Source organism: Aedes albopictus, chromosome 1 (assembly GCF_035046485.1).
Source record: "Aedes albopictus strain Foshan chromosome 1, AalbF5, whole genome shotgun sequence".
In the NCBI taxonomy this organism is placed as follows: Eukaryota; Metazoa; Arthropoda; class Insecta; order Diptera; family Culicidae; genus Aedes; species Aedes albopictus.
In genome coordinates, this window is record NC_085136.1 from 243,018,115 (window position 1) to 243,043,555 (window position 25,441).

The 25,441-nt window shown below is 42.8% G+C and overlaps 1 protein-coding gene across 6 annotated transcripts in view; it reads left to right on the forward strand.

Moving 5' to 3' along the window:
* LOC109425258 (neurexin 1) overlaps positions 1 to 25,441 on the forward strand; it is a 694,091-nt gene that overhangs the window by 286,348 nt on the left and 382,302 nt on the right. For 5 of the 6 annotated variants that reach the window (XM_062846520.1, XM_062846524.1, XM_062846523.1 and 2 more), the window contains exon 6: positions 14,909 to 15,199. The exons of the other annotated variant lie outside the window; for it this stretch is intronic. In XM_062846520.1, the coding sequence (XP_062702504.1) occupies positions 14,909 to 15,199 (291 nt within the window). The remainder of the gene's footprint in view (positions 1 to 14,908; positions 15,200 to 25,441) is intronic. 6 annotated transcript variants of the gene reach the window in all.

A 25,441-nucleotide genomic window follows, 5' to 3' on the forward strand; every position in this document is an offset into this window, starting at 1 on the left:
AGAGATTAAGGCATTTCTCCCAGGGATTCCTCCAGAGTTCCTTTATTCATTCATCCCGGGATTCCTCTTATGATGTGTTCCGGGATTTCTTCTAGAATCCTGCAGGAAATCCTCTCCGTATTTCTTCATCCTCCCAGGAGCTCCCAACGAGTTTTCTTCATTGGTCCATCCTTAGTTCCTTTGAGGATTTCCTCAGGGGTTCCCTCAGGGATTTCTAAAAGTATTTCTGCAAGATTTTCCATGAATTTCATCTGGAGGATTCCTTTGAAAATTTCTCCTGTGTTTTTTTAAGGGATTTCTCTTGGGATTATTTCAGTGATTTCTCCAGTCAGTGGTGGCTAACGGGATTCCTTCATTGAACCTTTCCAGGTTTCCTCTTGGAAGATCCTGGTGAAATCCCTGAAGAAATCTTAGGGGAAATACTAACGCCTGCAATCCCTTCAGGGATTCCTTGTCCGCCAGTATTCTTGGCAGGATTTTTTCAGAATTTCATGAAGGACTCTTTCCGGGATTATTTAAGGATGAAAAGCCGGGCTTGTTATCTGTAAGTACTTATTCATTTGGAGATTTCTTCCAGGTTTCCTCCAAGAATTTCTGCCAGGATTCCTCCAGGGAATGCTCACGGAATTTCTTATGGAGCTCCTCTCGAGAATTCCATATATTGTTAATTCCTGAGATTTCTCTCGAGATCGTTTAAGGACTTCCTTAAGAGACTTCTTCCAATAATCATGCAAGGATTCATCCAGGATTCCTTCAGAGACTTTTTCATTGACTCTTCTCGGGATTCATTCTGGGGCGTGTGCCGGAGTTTCTGCAGAGATTCCTCCCGGGATTTTTTTAATTTTTTATGCCCGGGATTTTTATTAATTCCTTCCGGAATCATTTCAGGGATTTTTTCGTTATTCGTTCAAGGACTCCCTCTTCGATTCCATTAAGGAATTTATCCATTGATTTCTCCCGATTTTTTTTTTCAAGGTGTAGGAAATTGAAAATGTTATCATAAAATAATGAGTAGATGATTTGCTTCGGTGTTCTGAGACATGTGCTCGTTGTTAAGGACAACGAGAAGGAACGGTCATAGTAATTGAGAAAAATCTAGGAAGAGAGAATTAGCTGGGACGTGGTGATATAAAGACGACGTTTCAGAGCGTAAGTAATTGAAGAATTATGTGTTTTCTGTGAATCCTTTTTATCGTGGTTTATTGAATCTTACTTTGGATTCGAACTTGATCCTACACAAGAATATCTCACACGATTGTTTTTAGACTCCTCCCGGGATTCTTTTTCTGTTAATTCCTTTGATTTCCTCAAAAATTTCTATCAGGCTTTCCTCTATGGGCTCCTCCTACAATTATTTCAAGGTTTTCTCCTGATTTTTTTTTTCAAACATTCCTCGTGATATTCTTATAATAATTCCTTACAAGTATTAGTCATGGATTCCTTTCGGGATTGGTTTAAAGATTTTTCCCAGGATTGAAAGATTCTCCAGGATATAGGAATTTCCTCCAGGATTCCTTTGGAGACTTCCCTCGAGATGTCTGTGTCGACTGTGGCCACGTACCTTCACTTTTTTCACCAGCTTCATTGAGAACTCCAATAAGACATTAATCTGCTTTCGTTTCAACATGATGGCCGATAGGTTTACAGCAATTCCGAACGTTCGAATCGTAGCTCCTGGCCGCCCACCAACTCCACTAGAACATGGCCCATTATCTGGGGAATTTAGCAATGTTTCAGGGGGTTCCAGGGGTTTTAAAGGTACACCAGCGGATTTCAGGTGGGTTCCAGGAAACTCAGGAGCGTTTCAAAGGATCACAGGGGCTTGTCTGGGGTCTCAGATGGTTTCAAGGCGTTCCAGCCCTATCTCAGAGGTCTCAGGGGGCTTACGGATGTCTCAGGGGCGTTTTAGAGGATTGAGAGCCATTTCACTGGGGCTCAGAAGGTTTCAGAGGCTCGTGGAGGTCTGAGTGATGTTTAACTTTTTGAGGCCGAAATTTTTCCAAGCGTTATTATGGATTTTTTTTTTTCTACGTTTTCCTGTTGTTTTGGTGTTCAATAGCATAAAAAGGATAGAATATCATGCAGATTATTTTTTCTGGATATCCTAGGTCATCCAAACTGTTCTTGAGTAGATTTTAAAGTCTACGGGTGGAACGGTAACATCTTTCATTATATCAAACTACGATTTGTAATCTATTATCTCCAGTAAATTTTCTAGGAGTTCAATAGACAGCATCAGATCAGTCGGGATATCCTAGGTCATACAAACTGTTCTTGAGTATAGATCCCAAAATCTACGGGTGTAACGGTAATTTCTTTCAGTGTACAAAGCTATTATTTGTAATCTATCATATCCAGGGAGTCTTCTGAAAATTCAATAGACAGTATCGGATCTGTTGGGATATCCTAGGTCATCCAAACTATTCTTGAGTTTAGATCCTAAGGTCTACGGGTGTAACGATAATTTCTTTCAGTGTACAAAACTACGATTTGTAATCTGTCATGTCCAGTAAGTCATCTGAAAGTTCAATAGACAGCATAAAATCAGTCAGGATATCCTAGGTCATCATAACTGTCCTTGAGTTTAGATCCCGAAGCTTACGGGTGCAACGGTAACTTCATTCATTATACAAACTACGATTTGTAATTTATCATGTCCAGTGAGTCTTCTGAAAGTTCAAGTAACAGTATAAGATCAGTCGGGATATCCAAGGTCATCGGAAATGTTCTTGAGTTTAAATCCCTAAGTCTACGAGTGAACCGGTAACTTCAATCATTATACAGAGCTACTATTTGTTATATATCATGTCCAGTGAGTCTTCTGAAAGTTCAATTGACAGTATCAGTTTATGTAGTCGGGATAACCTAGGTCATCCAAACTGTTGTTGAGTTTAGATCCTAAAGCCTACGGGTGTAATGATAACTTCTTTCAGTATACAAAGCAACTATTTGTTATCTATCATGTCCAGTAAGTCTTCTGCAAATTCAATACACAGTATCAGACCTATTGGTTTGATCAAAACTGTTATCCAAACCGTTCTTGAGATTACACTCTAAAGTCTACGGGTGTAACGGGAGCCTCCTTCATTATACAAAGCCATGATGTTTTAATATCTGGCATCTACAGCAATTGAGCAGATTATGCAATACTATTATTTATGGCGAAAGCACATAAAGTTATTCTTGTAGATTTGAATGACTTCACTATAGAACAGTTTGAACAAACCTGAATGCCCCAAAAGTTTGTAATAAGCTAGTAGACTTCAGATTATTCCAGTAACTGCGGTTGATAATGCAACGTTGCTCAGTACAACAGATGTGGCTTTTGTTATGAGTGTATACCTGAAGTTCTGAAATCCAAGGTAGTTTGGCTGACCTGGAATATCCCTATAGTGTCTTCAAATGACATTGTAGATGTCAAGAGCTTCACGGTTCCCAGTACGTTATGCAATGCTATTATTTATGGCAAAATATATAAAATTAATCTTGTAGATTTGAAGAACTTCACTATAGGACAGTTTGGAACACCTAGAATATCCCGGAATTTAAAACACCTTTTGATATTCTTGGCAATTGTATTCATTAACATATAAACGTAACCCACATCCAAGTTCAGCTTTTAGATTAACTGGTATGTCAATTATTTCGTTTTCCCTAATTTCATAGTGTTCAGGATGTTCTAGGTTGTCAATGAAGCCCTAAATTTCGAATATGCATTTTTCCATGATAGAGGTCTCAATTTACAGCAACTTTGCCGAAGAGGGTATTTTGTTTTATCGAATGGGTGAATTTATACAGCCGTTTCTATGTTGTGGTCATAATGACCCCTCCGGTTCCAGAGGGTTAAGCGGATTCTATAGGTACCTAAGGATGTTTTAGGGAGTCTTAGAGGTTTTCAGGGAGGTTCCAGGGCTGGGATACTTCAAATTATTGAATGGCTTTGAAATACCATGGGATGTCCTTTAACTCCTGAGATCCCTTCATATAAAAAACCCTTAAAACGCACCTGAGCTCTGCGTAATTCCACTGAAACGCCCTTGAAATCACCGTAATTTAGTTGAAATGTCCATGAAACCCATCGGAATACCTTTAAAAGGCTTGAGAAACCCCCTTGGACGCCCCTGAAACTCTGTCAAACGCTTCTAAAACTTTTCTTAACGCCCCTAAAACGTTCCTGAAACCTGATATACTCGGAAATGCCTTGATTTAGCCCTGAACCCCTTGAAACGTCCCTTATATTGGGCTGCGAAACGGTGAGTCGAAAAGGAGAGCTTCCAACATAGCTCTGGTCCTCAAAAGTTCCTACCTCATGCTTCCACGGGTCAAGCGATGACAAAGACCACCAGCTAAGAGTTGTGTTTTTTTTCCTTCTGAACCATAGGGGGATAATCTGCTCAACAGACACCCTAACAGGAAGGTTAGGGTAGTGTGGGGCTGAGGCTGTCTTCTACAACAAAAGTAAAAGCCAGGACTACTCTCTCGTACCCACTAAACACATTCCTATGGTCGTCAAATCCTACGTCTCTCCGGAACCACCAAGAAGGTATTGCTTCAGAGAAGGGCTAGTGCAGAGTTGTGTGCTTAGCTGCTAGTGCAGCCTGGATACTGCTGTCCTTCTCACTTCAGCTAGATTGAGGAGGTATGTCTTGAGCGTCTGTTCACCAAGGAGGTGCAGCTCAAACAGCGTCTGGTCTGGCATCCAGCGGCTGAGTATGAAATGCTCCTCCACCGGAAGCTATACCTAAGGGGCAGCCCCACCACGGTGGATAGGGGACCTTAGGCCAACAAACTACTGTTTCCGAAAACCAACAAACTACTGTTTCCGAAAGCCAAAAACCGTTTCAGAAACCGAAAATGAAACATCCCTGAAACACCCGTAATACTATTGAAACGCCAACGGAACCTGTCGGAACGCCCTTACATGGCTCCTGAAATCCCATAAAAACTCTCTGAAACGCCCCTGAATCCCATTGGTAACTCTTCTCTTTGGGTTTAATGCCTGCGGTATATAATACAGAAATTCGGGAATGAAAGTCAAGATAGATTGGCCACACTTTACGCATGAGCGGTAACGAAATCTGCAAGCAGCCATTTTACAGGAACCTAGCAGAACAACGCAACAGAGGCAGTCCCAAAGCCTCATGGCGGGGCAGTCTCAACAGGAAAGTAAAGGAAGTCGACAGAAATTTTACATGGTCACAAGCAACCGCTCAGGATGGAAATCTTCTATTTCGACCCTCTGCATCACCATGGGTCCACAGAACTAAAAGCAAGTAGTAAGAAGAGTCACGCAACCCATCGCAGTGAAGGAAACGTCACTTGAAATTGAACGACGATTCCGTGACAGCTCAATCCTCAATATGATACTTATTGCGACAATTGGTCAAGGTGATGTAAATATTTTGCGTCTTTTTGCATTTTCATATTTTATCTACCTGAAGAATTTCCTGAACATGGTCTAACTGAGCTCTAAAACATCCACATCGAACCACATTTAACACCGTCAAACCCCTTTCAAGTAGGTCCCACTTCGGCAAACGGCCATCAACCTCCCGAAACCTATTTCATGCGCAAAAAGGGCCATCGTACCTTGCCGTAGAAGCAGCAGCAGCAGAAATCAGCCATCCGTTTCGTCAAAGTCGGAAAAATCCTAAATTTAGAAAATCGATCTTTACCCTGCCCCGCTCACCATAAACATTGCCGGTCGTTGCCCATCGAATCGAATGAAGGGAAAAAGCGATTGATGGATGGGCAAAAACGGCGACGAGTTGTGGGAGAAGGTCCTCGCCTCGCCTCGGTTCTCTGGTAGCCGGTAGAGGTACCAAACCAGGGTACTTTATCGAATTTTCATTTTCATTTCGGTGAAACTCGCCTACGGTTGAGCTGTGCTGCAATGGATGGCTGCTAATTGGGTTGTCGGTTTGCTGCCAGCGGAAATGGGCCAGCCAAACGATGGGGACGCTGCGGTGCTTAGTTATTAGTTTTCAAATTTTGAACTGGGTTTCTTTCTCTCTTGGATGAAATGTAATTTTGAGGGTAAATATGCGTATTTAACTTATTTTTTTTACTGCAAGCTGTATTTGCAAGCCATTATTGTTTAGCCCTTCCTATATGCTTTAAAGGATAATTCATAAATACCGTTTGGAAAACCGACTTTCGATATAAAGGCCTAAGGGCCACGTCTCACATACCAATCGAATCAATTCGACTAATCGAGATAAAGTACAAATAATACTTACTCACTTTCAGTTCTGGGCACCCAAGGTGGTGCAGAGGGCCGAATTGAAAGATTTCCATCCTGGGCGACTGCCAGCCATCGCCTTGACCTGTGGCCAGGCCAAATTTCTGTCGACTTTCTTGATTTCGTTGTTGAGGCTGTGCCACCATGAGCCTCTGGGTCTGCCTCTGCTGCGATGTCCTGCTGGTTTCCAGGCAAACGCTTGTTTGCAGAGTGTGGCCGACCCACCTCCACTTTCGCTCCCGAATTTCTGTCGCTATCGGCTTTTGATGACATCGACATTGGAGCTTCACGTTGTACGAATTATATACCGCAGGCATCTATTGATGAAGACCTGCAGCCGTTGCGTGTTCTCCACTGATACACACCAGGTTTCACTGGCGTACAGCAGCACAGATTTCACGTTCGAGTCAAAAATTCGGATTTTGGTGCGTTGACTGATCTGGTTGTTTTCCATACATTTCGTAAACTCGCAAAAGCAGCCCTCGCCTTCTTGATCCGTGCACCTATATCATTCTTGGTGCCGCCATTTGACTACCAAGATATTGGAAGCTTTCAACATTCTCCACTGATTACCCACCTACGGTAAAGCTGGAAGGGTTGGCTGTGTTTACATCCAACGATTTGGTCTTGTTGACGTTGATGGTAAGACCTGCCGCTGAGGAGCGATTGGCAAGATCAGCGAGCGTGCTCTGCATATTAGAGCGCCGTTGAGCTAGGAGAGCAACGTCATCAGCCAGTTCGAAGTGATTTAGGTGCTCCATGGTAATGGGTTGCCACAGCAATACACGATTTGGTTCACGGTCAATCGCACCTACCAGGATCTCGTCGATTACGATGAGGAACTGTAGCGGTGATAGTATACATCCTTGCCTCACTCCAGCAACGACCCGGATGGGATCGGACAAAACACCGTTGTGCAGTACTCTGCACAAAAATGCTCTGTACTGTGCTTCAACAAGGCCGACGGTTTTCTCAGGGACACTCTTGCGCCTGAGGGTTTCTCACATGTTTTCGTGATTGAGACGGTCGAAAGCTTTTTCGTAATCAATGAACACCAGGTAGAGAGACTCTTGGAAGACATTGATTTGCTCCAGAATGATACGGAGCGTGACAATATGGTCCACACACGGAAACCTGCTTGCTGCCACCGGAGAGTTGTGTCAATCTTCTCCTGTAACCGGTTAAGGATCACTTTGCAGAGGACTTTGAGAACGATACACTGTAACATGATGCCCCGCCAATTATCGCAAACAGTCAGATCACCCTTTTTGGGTATCTTAACTAAGACACCTTGCATCCAGTCGGCCGAAAATGTCACGGTTTCCCATCTGTTGCAGAATAATTGATGCAGTAGTTGGCCGGATACTACGGGGTCAGCTTTGAGCATCTCAGGTGATATGCGATTGACCCCTGGGGCCCTGTTCGATTTCATGCTACAAATGGCTGTTTCTATCTCCTGCACTGATAGAGCTTCGGTGTTGACACGGGTAATGCGTCGAACCCTTGGCAGATCATACTGAGGTGTTGATGGCGTGGCAGACACTTCAAAAAGGTTTCCAAAGTGGTGGAACCAGCGTTTCAACTGTTCAGTCGGGTTGGTCAATAACTGTTCAGATGTGTGCTTCACGAGCATCGTAGCATTCATCTTGGTCCCAGGAAGGCGATTGTCGCCGGTATTTGCGGTTTTCTCGCCTTCGTCGGCTAGGAAGTTCGTCCACGCTCTATCCTGCCTAAATGAGCGTTTCACTTCCCTCTCGAAAGCCGAATAGCGCTGACGGGCTACGGCTTTGGCCCCTCGTGTTTTCGCTCGCTCTATCGCGGTTTTGGCGTTCCTACGCTCCTCTATCTTCCTCCAGGTATCATCTGTGATGCACTGCTTCCTCCGGGTGCGTAGCCAGGCCCGGATTAGGATTGTGGGGGCCCTTCGGAGAAATGAGCAAAATTGTTTTTCTTCATTTTTGAACAGTACTTGAGCAATATGAAAAATGAAGTGAATGTTACCAATCAAAAAAGGGTTTTGTGGGGGCCCCTAAAATGTGGGGGCCCGGGGCCCTGCCCCCCCCGGCCCCCCCTTAGATCCGGCCCTGTGCGTAGCTCACCCAAATTATTCTCGCCGGTGGCGATGAAGGCGTTCTTGATGGCGTTCCATTGATTTTCTACGCTTCAACCTGCTGATATATCCGCAGCATGGTTCTCTAGCTCCTCGACGAAGGATCTTTTCACCGCAGCGTCTTCCAGTCGGCGTGTGTTTAACCGTCACTCGGTTTGTTCCTCCTGTCGCTGGATCCCGGCAATGCGCAGTTGGATCTCGCCGATTAGGAGATGATGGTCGGATGCAGTGTCAGCGCTACATTTGTTCCGCGCATCAAGAAGGCTCCGTCTCCATTTTCGGCTGATGCAGATGTGGTCGATTTGATTTTTCGTGACGCCATCACGGGAAACCTATGTCACTTTGTGCACTGGTCGATGAGGAAACAGCGATCCCCCAATCACCATGTCATTGTTGCCACAAAACTCTGCAAACAGCTCTCTGTTTTCGCTCATTTCTCCGAGACCATGGCGCTTCATGACGTACTCATAGTCCGAGTTGTCGGACCTTCGCGTTGAAGTCGCCCATGAGGATCTTGATGTCACCTTTCAGAATCTTGTCCCCGACAGCATTCAGCTGACTGTAAAAATTCTCTTTGTCTTGCAATTCGGCAGCTTCGGTTGGCGCGTAACATTGGATCATGGTAAGGTTTCGAACCCGTCATCCTTCTCCACCACACACCGTTCTCCTGCACACCGCCGAAGATCATCCTTAGCACGCGTCGCTCGAAAACTCCGAGTGCTTGCAGATCCTCCTCGAGCATGGTCCATGTCTCGTGCCCGTAGAGGATTACCGGTCTTATTAGCGTTTTGTACATGGTGCATTTGGTGCGTGGGTGAATCTTTTTCGACCGCAGTTTCTTCTGGAGCCCGTAGTAGGCCCGACTACCGCTGATGAAGCGCCTCCGAATTTCACGGCTCACGTTGTTGTTAGCCGTCGTAAGGATCCGAGGTAGACGAATTCCTCCATCACCTCGAAAGTATCCCCGTCTATCGTAGTATTACTACCCAGACGGATCCTGTCGTGTTCGGTTCCACCTACCAGCATGTACTTTGTTTTTGAGGCATTCACCACCAGTCCGACCTTTGCTGCTTCGCGTTTCAGGCGGGTGTACAGCTCTGCCACCGTTCCAAATGTTCTCGCAATAATGTCCATGTCGTCCGCAAAGCACACAAATTGTCCGGATTTTGTGAAAATCGTTCCCCGGCTGTTGAGCCCGGCTCGTCTTCCAGAGCGATGTTGAAGAGTAGGCATGAGAGTCCATCACCTTGTCGCAGTTCCCGGCGAGATTCGCATGAACTAGATAGTTCACCCGAAACCCTAATGCAGTTTTGCACACCGTCCATCGTTGCTTTAATCAGTCTAGTCAGCTTTCCAGGAAAGCCGTTTTGGTCCATGATTCTCCATAGCTCTGCGCGGTCGATACTGTCCTATGTCTCTTTGAAGTCGATGAACAGGTGATGCGTTGGGACCTGGTATTCACGACATTTCTGGAGGATTTGCCGTACGGTGAAGATCGGGTCCGTTGTCGACCGGCCGTCGATGAAGCCGGCTTGATAATTTCCCACGAACTCATTCGTTTTAGGTGACAGACGACGGAAGATGATCTGGGATAGCGCTTTGTAGGCAGCATTCAAAATAGTGATCGCCCTGAAGTTCCCACATTCCAAATGGTCGCCTTTCTTGTGAATGGGGCAGATTACCCCTTCCTTTCACTCCTCCGGTAGCTGTTAGGTTTCCCAGATCCTGACTATCAGCTGATGCAGACAGGTGGCCAACTTTTCTGGGCCCATCTTGATGAGTTCAGCTGCGATACCATCCTTACCAGCTGCTTTGTTGGTTTTGAGCTGGTGAATGGCATCCTTAACTTCCCTCAGCGTTGGAGTTGGTTCATTTCCGTCCTCCGCTGCACTGGCGTCGTAGTTTCCTCCGATGACGTGGGCTCCCGTGCCTACGTTCTCCACGCCATTCAGGTGCTGATCGAAGTGCTGCTTCCACCTTTAGATCATCTCACGTCTGTCCGCCAAGAGGCCTCCATCTTTATCCCTGCTGCAGCATTACTGCCCTCGCAGCGTTCTTCTCCTTCAAAACCGTTCTGTATTCTTCGTCGAACCATTCGTTCCGTCGATTCCGTTCCACGTACCCGATGGTGCTCTCGGCTGCGTCGTTGATGGCTACTTTCACTGTACTCCAGCAGTCCTCTAGAGAGGCCTAATCGAGCTCGCCCTCGTCTGGCAACGCGGCCTCGAGATTCTGCGCGTATGCTGAGGCGACATCCGGTTGCTTCAGTCTCTCTAGGTTGTACCGTGGCGGTCGCCGGTACCGTACACAGTTGATGACGGAGAGTTTTGGGCGCAGTTTGACCATCACTAGCTAGTGGTCGGAGTCGATGTTGGCGCCACGATAGGTCCTGACGTCGATAATGTCGAAGAAGTGCCGTCCGTCAATCAGAACGTGGTCGATTTGAAATTCCGTCTGATGTGGTGATCTCCAGGTGCAACGATAAAGGAGGCTGTGTTGGAAAAAGGTGCTACGTATGGCCATATTTTTGGAGGCGGCGTAATCAATGAGTCGTAGGCTGTTTTCGTTCGTCTGCTGGTGGGCGCTGAACTTACCAATCGTCGGTCTGAATTCTTCCTCCTGGCCTACCTGAGCGTTCAAATCACCTATGATGATCTTGACGTCGTGGCTTGGGCAGCGATCGTACTCGCGTTCGAGCTGCGCGTAAAATGCGTCCTTGTCATCATCAGTGCTTCTGGAGTGTGGGCTGTGCACGTTTATTATGCTGAAGTTGAAGAATCGGCCCTTGATCCTCAACCTCTACAATCTTTCGTCGATCGGCCACCAACCAATCACGCGCCTCTGCATATCGCCCATCACGATGAAAGCTGTTCCCAGCTCGCGTGTGTTGCCGCAGCTCTGGTAGATGGTATGATCACCTCTAAACGTTCGCACCATGGATCCTGTCCAACACACCACCTGCAGCGCTACGATACCGAACCCACGGTGCTTCAGTAGATCGACAAGTATGCGAGTGCTCCCAATGAAGTTGAGAGATCGGCAGTTCCACGTACCGAGTTTCCAATCGCATGTCCTTTTTGTTCGCTGGGGTCGTTGCCGTTGGTCTCGGTTCGTATTATTCTGTTGCTGATTTTCCGTAACAATGGTTTTTTACGGCTGGTTTGTTGGGCCTGACGCCAACCCCCTACTTTCCGGAGGACCATAGTGCACAGTTGAGCTTAGAGTCCATCCCTGGCACTCGGACGTAGATCAGCCGCCCCTAACATGGGGATCAGACGTTGTTGTGAGCCGCTCCTCCTGGAGAACAGACGCCGAAGCAAACGACCCCCCCCCCCTTCCCAGTCAGCCAACGACCAAAGTTCCCACCGGAGTAGGTTACCCGATCTTCCCTAAGGTTGCTCATAGTTTCCGGCCGGTACCGCGAGGAGGTAGGGATAGGAGTTGCTGGGCAGAGGCTAGTGGATCACAATGGGATCTGAATTGCGCACCATACCCAGCCTTTCCCGTGCCTGGACTAGGATTAATACATTCCAATTTCCAATTCTTGTCCGTTGTTTCGCGCTAAAAGTCATTGCCGTTGAATCAGTCCGTAACCTTTCATTTTCGGTTTCAGTAAAGGTTTTTTGGTTTCGGAAACAGTAGGTTGTTGGCCTAAGGTCTTCTATCAGACGTGGTGGGGCTGCCACCTTACGTATAGCTTCCGGTGGAGGAGCATTTCATACTCAGCCGCTGGATGCCAGAACAGACGCTGTTTGAGCCGCACCTTCTTGGTGAACAGACGCTCGAGACGTACCTCCTCAATCTATCTGAAGTCAGGACAACAGTGCCCAGGCTGCACTACCACCTAAGCACACAACTCTTAGTTGGCGGTCTTTGTCATCGCTTGACTTGTGGAAGCATGAGGTAGGAACTTGTGAGGACCAGAGAAATGTTGGACGCTCTCCTTTTCGATTCACTGTTTTGCAGCGTTTATGTTCAGGTCTGCTATGCAGACAAGGGAGTGTTCTCAGAGTTTTGGAAGTGCAAAGGCAGAGAAACACCCAGAGACCCGTCGGAATATAGACCTATATGATCGACACGGCGCTGAAGGTGCTCGAGAATATCATCCTCAATAGACTGGGCACAATTATTTAGGGTGTAAATGGTCTCTTGAGTAACCAGATCTGCTTCCGAAAGAGGAGGTTGACCGTAGACGCTATCTTTTCGATAACAAAAACCGCCGAGATAGCAGTCCAGCGTAAAAGAAAGGTGATTTGCTACTGTGCAGCAGTGACTCTGGATGTAAGAAATGCGTACAATAGCGCCAGTTGGGCGGCTATTGCCAATGCGCTCCTGGGGATACCTGGGTACCTGTACAAGATTCTCGGAATTCACTTCCAGAATCGAGTACTAGTATAGGACACAGAGGTCGCTCAGGAGTCCCGCAAGGTTATATTCTGGGTCCGGTGTTATATGGAATGTCGTGTACGACGAGGTGTTGAGGTTAAAATTCCCGGTGGGAGTGGAAATCGTCGGCTTCACTGACGACATTACGCTGGAATTCTATGTTGAATAGATGCTCCAGGAAACTGGAATTGGTGGTTGTGAACAACCGTTCAGGTTACTGTAGAGCGGATTATCCTCTCATTGCTTAGAGAAGAAAAAAACTAATGGAACAATCATTATTTTATTTTTTTTTTTTTACTTGAAACTGGTTTTAGAATACAAATTACATGATTCATATTGATGATTTTACCAATATTATGCTCTGTATAAAATAAACACAACAAAGAAGCCAAAAAATGTTCCCCTTTCATATTGGCAGGAAGCCAATCACGGAAAACCGTTTGACCTCCTAGTCCACACGCCCCCTCCTCCGCATTACTCTCGATAAATACACATTTTCAACAGACCTCCGTCCGACGAATACCGCATAGTTCTCAAACCACCATTCGCCAACGCACGCATGAATGGATTTATCTCAATGGATTTGTCTGGCTATCTCGGAGGGCTTTTCTCCGGTCAAATAATGCTCTAGCAGCCTGATGACCAATGAGCAAATCTGATTGCAGTTAATTTCACCACCGCACGAATGATGCTGCTGCTGATGATGATGATGATGATGATGGCCATTATGCAGATGGCTGACTGGTTGTACCAATTGAATAGGATAACGGATTATACTCTTTTCGGACGACGTGAGTGCATAAATTACAGTTTTTGCGGCAAATTAACAACGCAGTTGAGTCAATATGGGATTAGTTCTATGAGGTTGTTTTATGAATAAATGTGTGTTGACTGTTGTCTATTGGCTTGGGGCTGTATGTACAGTAGGCCGTCCCTTATTTTGCAAAATTTAAAAATGTTATAAGTTCGTTAGTGGAAAATGATCGTTTTAGCTAAAAAATGATCGTGTCAAAATTTGAAGTCCGTATCTCAAGGCTAAGTGGTCCCTCAAGGGGCCTAAAGCTGTCAAAAATTGTATGGGATCAAAAAAACATGAAATTTTTATCGACAAAAAAATACGCTATTCTACTAAAACCGGTGATTTTAGGACCCTAAAGGGCCAAAAATGTGCTTAGATTTGCGATATCTCTACTCGTTTCTGAGTTATTGAACAAAATAGGGTAAGTTTCCTTCGGAATCTAAAAAAATGGTCAAAAATGCTGATTTTTCAGTTGTTTTTTGTCAATATCTTGGAAACGAGTAGAGATATCGCAAATCTAAGCACATTTTTGGCACTTTAGGGTCCTAAAATCACCGGTTTTAGTGTAATAGCGTATTTGTTTTGTCGAAAAAAATTTCATGTTTTTTTGGTCCCATACATTTTTTGACAACTTTAGGCCCCTTGAGGGACCACTTAGCCTTGAGATACGGACTTCAAATTTTGACCCGATCATTTTTTAGCTAAAACGATCATTTTCCACTAACGAACTTATAACATTTCTAAATTTTGAAAAATAAGGGACGGCCTAATGTACAGTTGTTCAAATGAAGTGAACTTGGCTGCGAAATTGAAATATTGGAATATATACACATATACACATACGGCTTGCGGCTGCCAGTATCCGCCCACGGATATGCACAATGAGGTGATTGATTTTCTTTACCAGAAATGCAGGGATGTTGTCCGTTATTCTGACCACCTTAGCCTGCCAGCATTGGCTGCCCATCAGAATACTGGATTCGTCGTAGAGTGCATCGAGTTCGTGGCGAACATTCATGAGACATTAACAACTATAACTATGATAAATAAATACAGATTATTTACTTATTTTGATAGAAAATAATAAACAGTTCTAAACTAAGATCACGCAACTAGCCAGTAGAGTAGCATTACACAATCATCCAGAATTCACCAGTTTTGCACTAATGTTGTTTTCTTTTGTCTTTCTTTTCTGTTCTTTCTTGGTTTTTATACTTTTCTTTTTGTGTTCCTGTTATTGTATGAAAACGACAACTTTCAACCACCACCACCACCACCACCAAAAAACCACAAACAACTTGCAACAACACAAACTTCACTTTCAACGTCTTCGGCACTCGCACTTTTGTGGCATGGAATGTGTTTTCTCTAGGACACCTCGCACCTTCCCCATCACCAGCACCATCACCAACAACAAAACAACCATCAACAGCAATATCAGCAGCACAACTACAGTAGTCGCAACAAAATTCGTCCAACGGCAGCGGCCGTCATCATCACTGCCTCAACCGCGTCCGGAACGGCCGGAATTGCACTACGTGACGCACAATTTTCCGGCGTCTATCCGCCCAACTACGACCTGGTGCACAACTGCATCCGGACACTTCCCATGGCCAACGATAATGGCAGCACCACCGCCAGCCATGGCCACTACTACAACAAGGTGAATGTTGTAAATGCACCCTCCCCCCGTATCACTCTCACCAAATAAGAAACTTTTCGTAAATATTTTCACCTTACTTAGGATAGGTTTCTTCTTCTTATGAATATTACTTTCTATGTCGCTACTAGGGTGGTCCATTGGTGTAGCAATCGAGTCAATTTCTGCATTTCCAAGATTTTAACCTCAAAAATATGATCATAAAACATATTGTGCGGTCCCTCAGACTTAAACAATTTCACTGTTGCCTCCAAACACCTCGGAACAACCTATCAAACACAAATATTTGGATTCTCCTGGGCCACCCTAGTTCTCATTCATTTAGTAGTGGTGCTTGTTTCCCTTGGTTAACCTGAAAGTTTTTAAGAGATACAAAAAATAGTGTATCAAACTGCTTTACTTTTAGCAATTTGCTAAATTTATTACCATCAATTTTCAAGTAATATTTTTTTTATACTCTAACTGTTATTACTACTGTCATATAGGATATGCATAATCCTTTGTTGATATTATCACCCTACCTAGAATAGAATCTTACAAAGCTAATGAAAACTTGAATTTTAATCCAATTTCTACCAGTTTCTGACATCACTTTTCTACCATAACAACACAGAACGGTTCACAATCATTTACGAAATTGGAATATTATTATATTGTTTACCAAAGTAATAGTATCGCTAATCTGTATCCAGAGAAAAAAAAACAAGAACGTGTAAATCATCCTGTTACTGACTAACCAACCAACTAATCATCGAATATCATCCCCTGAATTGTACAGCTTGATTGAAAACCTCTCAGGAGTTTTAGAATGCTAACATGTTGTACTTATTACTAATATTATTAATGAAATCGAATACGTTTTCTAAAAAAACTAATCGTTGTTTTACTTTCTTCTTTCAGGTAAGTTGCAGCATGAGTATACCCTACTGAGAAAGGTGACTATGGTGAGGTATAAAAACCAATTTCTGGTTTACTACACTTTTTGGCAAGTATACTTACTTACTGTGATAAAATATTACCAATTGATCATATCATTCAAGTTAAGAATATGACTAAAACTTCAATTGGATGTTTAATAATTCTACTAGACATTTTTACAACAATATACTAAAACTATACATCTACACCCCGATCCAAACTGTGAACGAACAGCAACGAATTACAATGACAACCGACCTGCGCGTCGCGGCACACTGGTATGCCACGCAGTACTTGGACAAATTCACGAAGAAGGAGTTCTTGGAAGAATCCACAAAAAATCCTAGATGAATTATCGATCTGAGATGAATGCCCTCTAGGGTAAAATCTCAAAAAAAAAAAAAAAAAAAAAATTATCGATAAAATCTTAATCTTAGGAATAGCAAGATCAATTCTTGGAGAAGTCATTGGAATAATTTCAGGAGGAATCTTGGGAAAAATGTTTGAGGAAGTTCTACGAAGAATGTCTGGAGGAATTCGTGTAAGAGCTCGTGGAAGAGCTGTTGAGAGATTATGTTTTTTAGGCCGGAGCAAATTCATTTCAGGACATATGGCTTTACTTCCTTTCCGAAGGAAGAACTTACGTTTTGTGAGTATGTCAGGAACGAGATTCGAACCCAGGTCCTCGGCGTGGTAGCCACGGGCCATAACCATCACACCAGATTTGCTCTTCAAGAATATTTCACAGTTATGTACAAATTCTCGGAAATCAAAGTGTGCTGCGCCTGAAGGTGGAGGCAAATGTTCTCCGACCGTAAAGGTTGTCCCATTTTGTGATTTTGTTAAATTTCTCAAAATAACGTCAATAAACGGAGAAAATATCTGGACGATCAGCAGCCGTGGCTTTTTATTCTTAATTTACTGACATTCTTACTGATGAGCTGTAACGCTGTAACCTATTCACAGAGTCAGTGAATCATTTTACACTGGATCCACATTTTATGTCATTGGCTGGGGTGCATTAAAAATAGGCATAAATTAAAGATAGCATAAAAAGGGGGAATTTTGTGCATAAATTAAGTCTTGCTCCTGGCCATTTGTGATGAGGCCAAGGTGCTTTCCAGGGAATTCCCGGACAGCCCAAGGGGCTTCAGGCGGTTTCAGAAGCCTTTTAAGGGCGTTCCATTAGGTTTCGTTGGCGTTTTAATGGAATAACGGGGATAGCAGGTGTGTTTCAATATTGTAAACGGTGGTTCAGGCACCTTGCAAGATGCTTTAGGGGCAATTCAAGGAGGGGTCAGTTTAAGCCTTCTAAGGGCGTAACAAGGGGTTTCAAGGACGTTTCAAGACATCTCAGAGAATTTCAGTGGATTTCATGATCTATTTAAGGGTTTTCCTAGAGGTTTCAGGATAACATTTCAGGGGCGTTTCTGTAAATGCACCGCGATTAACGTGCGCGAACATTTGTGTATGTGCCCGAGTATATTTGGATATTAAGCGACCACCTGACGTGGGTGATCGATTGTTTGCTTTCCGCGTGAAACGAACAATAGTGCGGCACTCTGATAGGCATTACAAATCTAAGATCATATTACTTATCAAAGTGAATCCTGATCCAACGATACCTTCCCTACTAACAATCACTCCTTCCTGCAGCCTTTGGTGGAGACGTGCGGTAAACGCCAACTTTCACATAACAAAGGTTGCTATTAACATTCCTTCCCTCTTCCAACCTGACTGCAAGGACGTGGCCGGTGCCGTTATTGTACCGTTAAAGAGATCCTCTGAAGCGTGCACGATGAGAATGTTGACCACTCCCAGTCAATTATTCAGTTGATTCATTGTGCAACTGTCATTGGTTCGGGTCAATCACGGAGTAGCAACCATAGATATGTGCGGTCAGTCTAAGCTAAGCTAAGCTAACATTTCAGGGGCGTTTCAAGGGGTTTCCAGGTGCGTTGTAATCGTTAGGTTCCAAATTTAATCTTGATGGCTTCACCACAAGTCCTGTATCCATTCCCTTCCCGAATACATCCCTGAAAAGATATAAACATTGGAGCAGATGGCACTCACTCGTTGATGGTTTGCCGGAAAGTGAGTCTGTTCCACTTCCTTTCGTACCGGACAAAATGACAAACGAAACTTGAGTAGTTTGAGCTTGGGTAAAAAACTACCCAGTTTCGCGTATGAAATCTCACATACAGATGGCACTAGTGTAGATTTGGACATTAGGGTAAGAGTTTCGCATTAAAAGATGAATTTGACTATAGTAAGTAGTAACAAAAGAGTTACTCTTATAAAAGCCCCGGCTTTGACACAAAATCTCCTCTTTAAAACCACATCTTGAAAGGAGTAGAGTGCGCGCGTGGCTAATTCTAATAAGTCGAGGTAAAAAAAATATCGTTTTTTTGGTGAAAGTTTAATTAATTTTGTGTTGTTTAATATACATTTATAGGGTGGTTTCATCACACAAAAATCGATTAACAAGTAATTGTTAAAACTATTTCCATTAAAACTACGGTTAGTGTAATTAGTATTTGTGTTAGTAAAACCTTAAAACTAATGTGTTAAATTTATAGTTAATCGTTTACATGCCAACAGAAAAAACACACAAATAGTAGAACCTGAATAAGTGTTAAACAAAGAAAAAGGTAATTATATAAGAAATCGTTAAGCGAAGAAGTTGAGGTTAGGTTTAGGACGTCACACGTACTAACCAACGGTGAATAGATCCCCGAAGGACCCCAGCCAACACGAAGTCGCATATGATGTAGAATAGGATGCTAAAGTGGAGGCCATATGCGTACATGCTTCCATTTACCTGCGTGTAAAGAGTACGCATATCGCCTCCACTTTTGCATCCTATTCAACATCATATGCGATCGTGTGTTGGCTGGGACCTTTTTCTTGTGTACTTTGAGGAAGAGACGAACCAGCCAAGGGCTGAAAGTCTTTTTAATAAAGACAAATCAATCAATCAATTGTGTACTTTTTTCCAAAGTGCTCCAGTTGTGATAGGCATCATCGGCAAAAGTAGGGCCATTCGGTGTGCTACATGGCCAGCTGATCGGATAGGCCGATTAGATCAGTCGAAGAGCGTCATCTTAATCTTCTGAGCAGGTCATGGACCGGGAGTGAATCAACGCACCCCCCCCCCCTTCCTTTTCATAAACAAGCGAAAGCCAACCGCTGGGTTCGAATCCCTCGGCGATCCGACTGTGGAACCCGAAGCTAAGCCCGAAACCCAACGCTACCCTTCAGCGAACAAGTATCACCATTATTGCTACCATTGCTACCAAGAATCCGGATCAGAATCATCTGCATGCATGCAGATAAGTACCCATATGTGACGTTCCCACAATAAATTCTGTGTAGACTAGAAAGCTTCAGTGGTAGCGAGTTGAGTTATTTAGGAAGAGCAATCCCTAGTTATTGGATTTTCACCATTTTTCTTGGTATCGTATCTCCCGGGTTCGAAAAGGAACCGTCCATGCCTCGCGTTTCAAGAGATAAGGTTGTGTTTAGTGGTTTAGTGTGTAGTGTGTGCTAAATTCAGTCAACCTAACTCCGACACTAGACATCTGTGGCCGAGAGTTCCCTTCCGTCTGTGTTCTTATTTAAAGTTGAGTTTCATTCTTGTTTGTATGTACGTATGGGGAAGATAAGCCATTCACTGACTCTGTTGATTCCCACCCGGTAAGCCACCGAGTTTCAGCGTTCCAAGGGATTTCAGGGGCACTTCAAATTGATAATGTTGATTTCAAGGACGTTTCATTGGGATTACAAAGGTTTCAGGGACGACTCAAGGCATTTCAGGACAGGATCAAATCAGGGGAGTTTCAGGAACACCCTTAAATCCAAGGGGTTTCAGGGGTATTTCAAATCGATTAAGGAGATTGCAAGTGCATTCCAATGGGTTTATGAAACTTTCAGGGGTGTTTCAAGACCTTTGAGGGACGTTTAAAGGGGTTTTATGGGTGTTTGTATAGGGGCTTCTGAAGATCTTCTGAAGCTTCCTGTAATGCCTCCGAAATCCCCCTTAAACCCCCTCGAACCCATTATAACAGACGTAAGAATCTTGGAAACTACCGAAAACGCCTCTGAAACCCGCCGAAAATACTCTGTAACTGAAGTGTCACCTAAATAAGCATGAGACCCCCTGGAATTTTCTAGGAACCCCCTAACAACACCCCCCCCCCCGGGTTCCCGCCCTGTCACGACCATGCCAAGGCCCTCTTTTCTACCGCGGGCTCAGATTCAAAACAAAAGACCAACGCAACAACAGGAACTCTACTAGGGCTTCCAATCCCGGTATGGATTTCCCGGGAAATGAAATTTCCCGGGTTTCCCGAATCCCAGGAACCAAATTTTTGTATCCCGGGTTTCCCGAATTTCCCGGGATTTTTTTTTCTATTGTCTATTTTTTATTAAATGACCAACATAAAATTGTCAATGATTAATTTACCCAGTTTTTTTATTTACGTTCGACAAGTTACGTGACCTCTATGCAGATGTTATTTATGTTGATGTTATTACATATATGGTTATACAGGCATACCTCGATAGTACGTACACCACCGCTTCGTTTAGTGTACGTACTATCGAAACGTACGTACTATCGAATCACAAATTTTTATTCCAAATTTCATTTTCAAATCAAAGAATGTTATTTCTAGAACGTCAGGATTGCCAAGAAATTACATGTGGCCTAAGGGTCCGTTTATTAATTACGTAATTTTGCTTGTTTAGGATCCTATCTTTATTGAAAAAATCTCCTTGTGCTCTGGGAATGCTTCGTAGAGGCATCTCGTCTCTGGGAACTTATATCAGGCCAAACGTGTCTAAAGGTCCTATCTGCAGAAGAGAGGCTCTCTTTGGTTCCCCTCTCTTTCGTTAATATCTCAGCTGTTTATTTGTATTATGATTATCTCCTTGCATTGAACGATGCTCAAAACAATCGTCTTTTGATTTGTACTGCAAAAATAGTTGAAAAGTGTACCATTACATTGCAATAATTGAAAGAGAAAGTGAACAAAGAGAGCCTCTCAAATGCAGATAGGACCTATTGAAATGTTTGGCCTGAATATTGATTTTATTTGAATTATCTTTTAGAACCACTCAAACTATTCTAGATTTAATTAAATCGATCTAGATCAGTTATATCTTGTTATAGAAACATTCTAGAATTATTTTCTCCTGCAATATTTATTGCCGTCATATTTTCAAAATCTTCAAAGCTCCTTCCAGGACACCTCCAAGAGTTTAAATTTTTCACGAGAACTGATTCCTAGAGGTATCCCGGAGGAATTCAAGGGAATTCAAGGAAAAAAATATTTGATGAATCTTAGAAAGAATTTCTGTAGGAATCTCGGAATGAATTTCTGGAGGAATCTTGGAATGAATTCATGGAGAAATCTCGAAACGAAATTCATGGAGGTATTCAGGAAGAAATTCCTGAAGAAATCCTGGAAGTCCCGAAAGTATTACAGAAGAAATTCTTGGTAAAGTTTCGGAAGGAATCTCTGGAGAAATCTGTGAAAGAGACCCTGGAATCGCAGAAGAAACTCCTGCAAGAACCAATAAAGAATCCCAGAAAGCGTTCCTGTAGATATCTCGGAACCAACACTTAGATGAATTTCGGAACTGAAAGAAACTTGAAACTTGAAGAAATCCCTAAAGCAAGCGAGAAAGCGAAATGTCTTTTCCCGAACCTCACAATTCGGGTTCACCCAGAAACAATTGATTTGGTACAGCCTATAGGACAATGCAAGCCGCGGTTGCTAAAAATGTTTTTCTAAGTTTTTGATGTTTTGTGACCTTTTTGTTTACGTTTGGACTTCAAGAGATTACTTCCAGAATTTCTCAAGAAGGCCCCGGAATCCTCCAGGAATTTCATCCGAGATTCTCCGAATAGTTTCTTTTGAGATGTCTCTGGATGTATTTTTTTGGACTTCCAGAAGGTATTCCTGTAAATTCTAGCAAATTCACCCTCAATTTCTCTAGGAGTTCTTTCGGAAATTGTATCAGAAATTCTTACCGAGATTCCTTCAAAAACTCCTTGCAACAATCCGTAAGGATTTATTCCTGGAATTTCATACGAGATTCTTCCGGGAGTATCTTCTGGGCATTCTTCAGGAATTCCTTCTAAAACTCTTCCAGAAATCCTACAAGATCCCTAACAAGAACTTCATTCAGTATTCCTCTAAAAGCTTCTCCGAGATCCCTCCAGGAACTTCCTCCGATTTTTTTTTTCGGGAGCTACTTCTGATTTAAGTATTCCTTCTGGGATTCCTACAATAATTTCACCAGGTAAACTTTCTGGGATTTTTCCAGGATTCTTTCGGAAATTCCTTCCGGGATTCCTCCGGGAATTTCTTCCGAGTGACTATCAGGAATTACTTTTCAGGAACTTCTTCCGGGAATTCTTTCAGAAACTGATTCCGGGATTTCTTCGAGAACTTTTTCCAGGAATCATCTAGGGACTCTTTTTTGGCTTCTACCAAGAGCTCCGTCAGGAATTCTAGCAAACGCTTCTGGAATTCTTTCAGATGTTTGTAATGGAATTCATTTTGAATTATTTGGAGTATTTTGTTTTTGAAATTTTCTGTTAGATTTTCTTGAATAAACACAAGAAAAAGCAACTTAGTTATAGCATCCTCCTAGAGGAATTCTAGAATAAGCTTGTGGAGAAACCACAGAAGGAATACCTGGAAGAGTTTTAGAACAAAAAAAAACTAAGGTAATCCTAGAAGGGGTAATGCTGAAGGAATCTCGAAATTAATTTCTACAGAAATCCAGGAATTTCTGGAAGAATCGCGGGGTACTTCCTGTAACAATCTTGGCAAGAGCTTCTGACGGAACCCCAGGCGGAACCACTTAAGGAATCTCAAAAAAAACTCCTGGGAAAACCCCAGAGGGAGCTTCTGAAGGAATCCTAAATAAACTTCCTGAAGAATTTCATTAAGAGGTTACGGAATCCCAGAAGAACGCTCTGGAACAAGTTTGTGGACAAACCACGAGAGGAGTCCCGGATGGAATTCTTGTGGAATCCCAGAAGGAACTCCATGAGGTGAGCCACCAAGCCACCATCAAGTTACTGCGGTAAAATAGAAAAAATCCAACGGGGTTGCGGTGGTTTCGACCGCCGCAGTCGTTCCGCAAACGTCAAAAGTGCTCGGTTCACGCTAAAAAGCTCTCACTCACTTGGTTGCCATAAAATTCAAAAATAATGAAAATTGTTTCATTTATGGTTTATGTAATCGCAATTGCTGCCACAACATGTAACTTATTTCTAAACTATATTAGGTGTAGTTTTAGCACTTTAGTATGCAGCTGTACGCCATTTAACATAATTTAGATTCTCAACTATTTATTTTTGTTTCAAGGTTGTGTGCATACTTTTTGAAGTGTGCAGCAGTTTGACGTTTGCGGAACAGGTCTTCTTTGTCTTCTTCACTCCGCCAGGTTGGAAGATTTCTCTGGATAAGCAATATAAAACAGCACACGCACGCTTACCTCCCATTTTGAATTAAATCCAACCACTCATGATAAGCTGGCGATTTTTTTTTTAATGCGAGACCTGACGATTTTTTTAAGTCCGAATCGTAAACAACAAAGCCACGAAACGTCAAAAACTTAGAACATTTTCCTTAGCAACCGCGGCTTGCAGTGCCCTACGGCACTCAAAGTTTTTTTTTTAATTTTCCGAACTCATGGAAAACTGTCAAATATTTTGTATGTATCGCTAATAAAAACGTTAATTGTTGGAAAACAAAAAAAATGAACTGAAATCAATGGTTTGGATAAGTAACTTGATGGGTTTGATTCATGTTTTGGAGAGCAATCTTCACCGAGAAATTTAGAAATCATCATGTGCCTTATTATTTTATTACAACGTTCTATTGGTAAAGAAAGCGTTTAGTTAATAACTGTGCAAGTGCTTATCGACCACTAAGCTGAGAAGCAGTCCTCCCCAGTTGGGATGTAACGCCAGAATGATGATGCCAGATATTATGACTGGCAGAAAATATCTCTGTAAAGCGAACAATACTGCAATCATTACATCAAACGTATTCGTTCATGTCTTTCATTTCGCTACATTTTAAAACTGCTTGTAGGTTCCCAAACTTTTAAGGTGCGCGACCCCCTTTTGCCAGTTGACGTGCTTTCGGCGACCCACCATAGAAATTCCCTCATTTGTTGTTTGTTACTGTAAATTATTCAAATGACCCTCGCGACCCCCTGGATGAAGGCCGGCGACCCCCCTGGGGGGTCGTGACCCACAGTTTGGGAAACCATGTACTGAAACTCCGTGTTATAGGAGTCTGCATAACACAAATCCATAGTACCGGAGTCTCTGCTATACGTCTACTAATGATTCGAGCTCATTTTTGTAGATTAAAAATTAACAAAATTTTGGTGTACGTACTATCGAGGCAAAATGTACGTACTATCGAGGGTACGTACTATCGAGGGTACGCACTAACGAGGGTACGTACTATCGAGGTACGCCTGTACCTTTACGGAAAGCTTACGCATATAATAACCTCTTAATAATATGAAGGCATTGAACTGATTTCAACTCACAACGATTCTCATTCTTTTTAATACTGCTTCAAAGTATGGAGTGTAACTGACTTTCTACAAGGTCGTAGTGACCGCCCAACTATTTAGAAACAAATGAATTTGTACATTGCTACTAGATCATGGTGCATCAACCTCATACAGCGCTTGTTAATTAGACGATCAGATAATACCACGTATGGAGCAATTATTGGGCTTCAATGGGTTTTTACCTTTGTAGTTTTTTTTATTTTCATTTCAGTATTTTCCTTCGCCGAAATCCTTTTCATTTGTTTTGTTTGGCAGTTCTCCTATAATTATTTTTTGTATCGGGTGTTATGTACTGTTGACTTGTGTTATTGTATCTGTTCATTAAGTATGACAATGTGATTGTGAATTTTAGGAATATATCTTAAGCTTAAAATGAGCATCATAGGGGTTGTTTTATGCCAGTTAATGTAGCCAAAATAACACTAGTCGACAAAATCGAAACTTTTTTCACGCACTTTGACCATTTGTTCCATTTCTAATGGAATTTGACCCGCTGATTTCGAATCTGACTTCAGAATTCCTGTAACACGTACAGTTTTTGAGAAAAACAGGATTTTATTCACAAAATTTAATACATATGTCATAGAAAATAAAATATTGGTATTTGAATTTTTAATTTTTCATCTGCTCATTATAACTAATATTTATATTCAATAGATTTTGATCCACTGATTCTTAATCTGACCTAGGAATTTCAGTAAAACGTAAAATTTT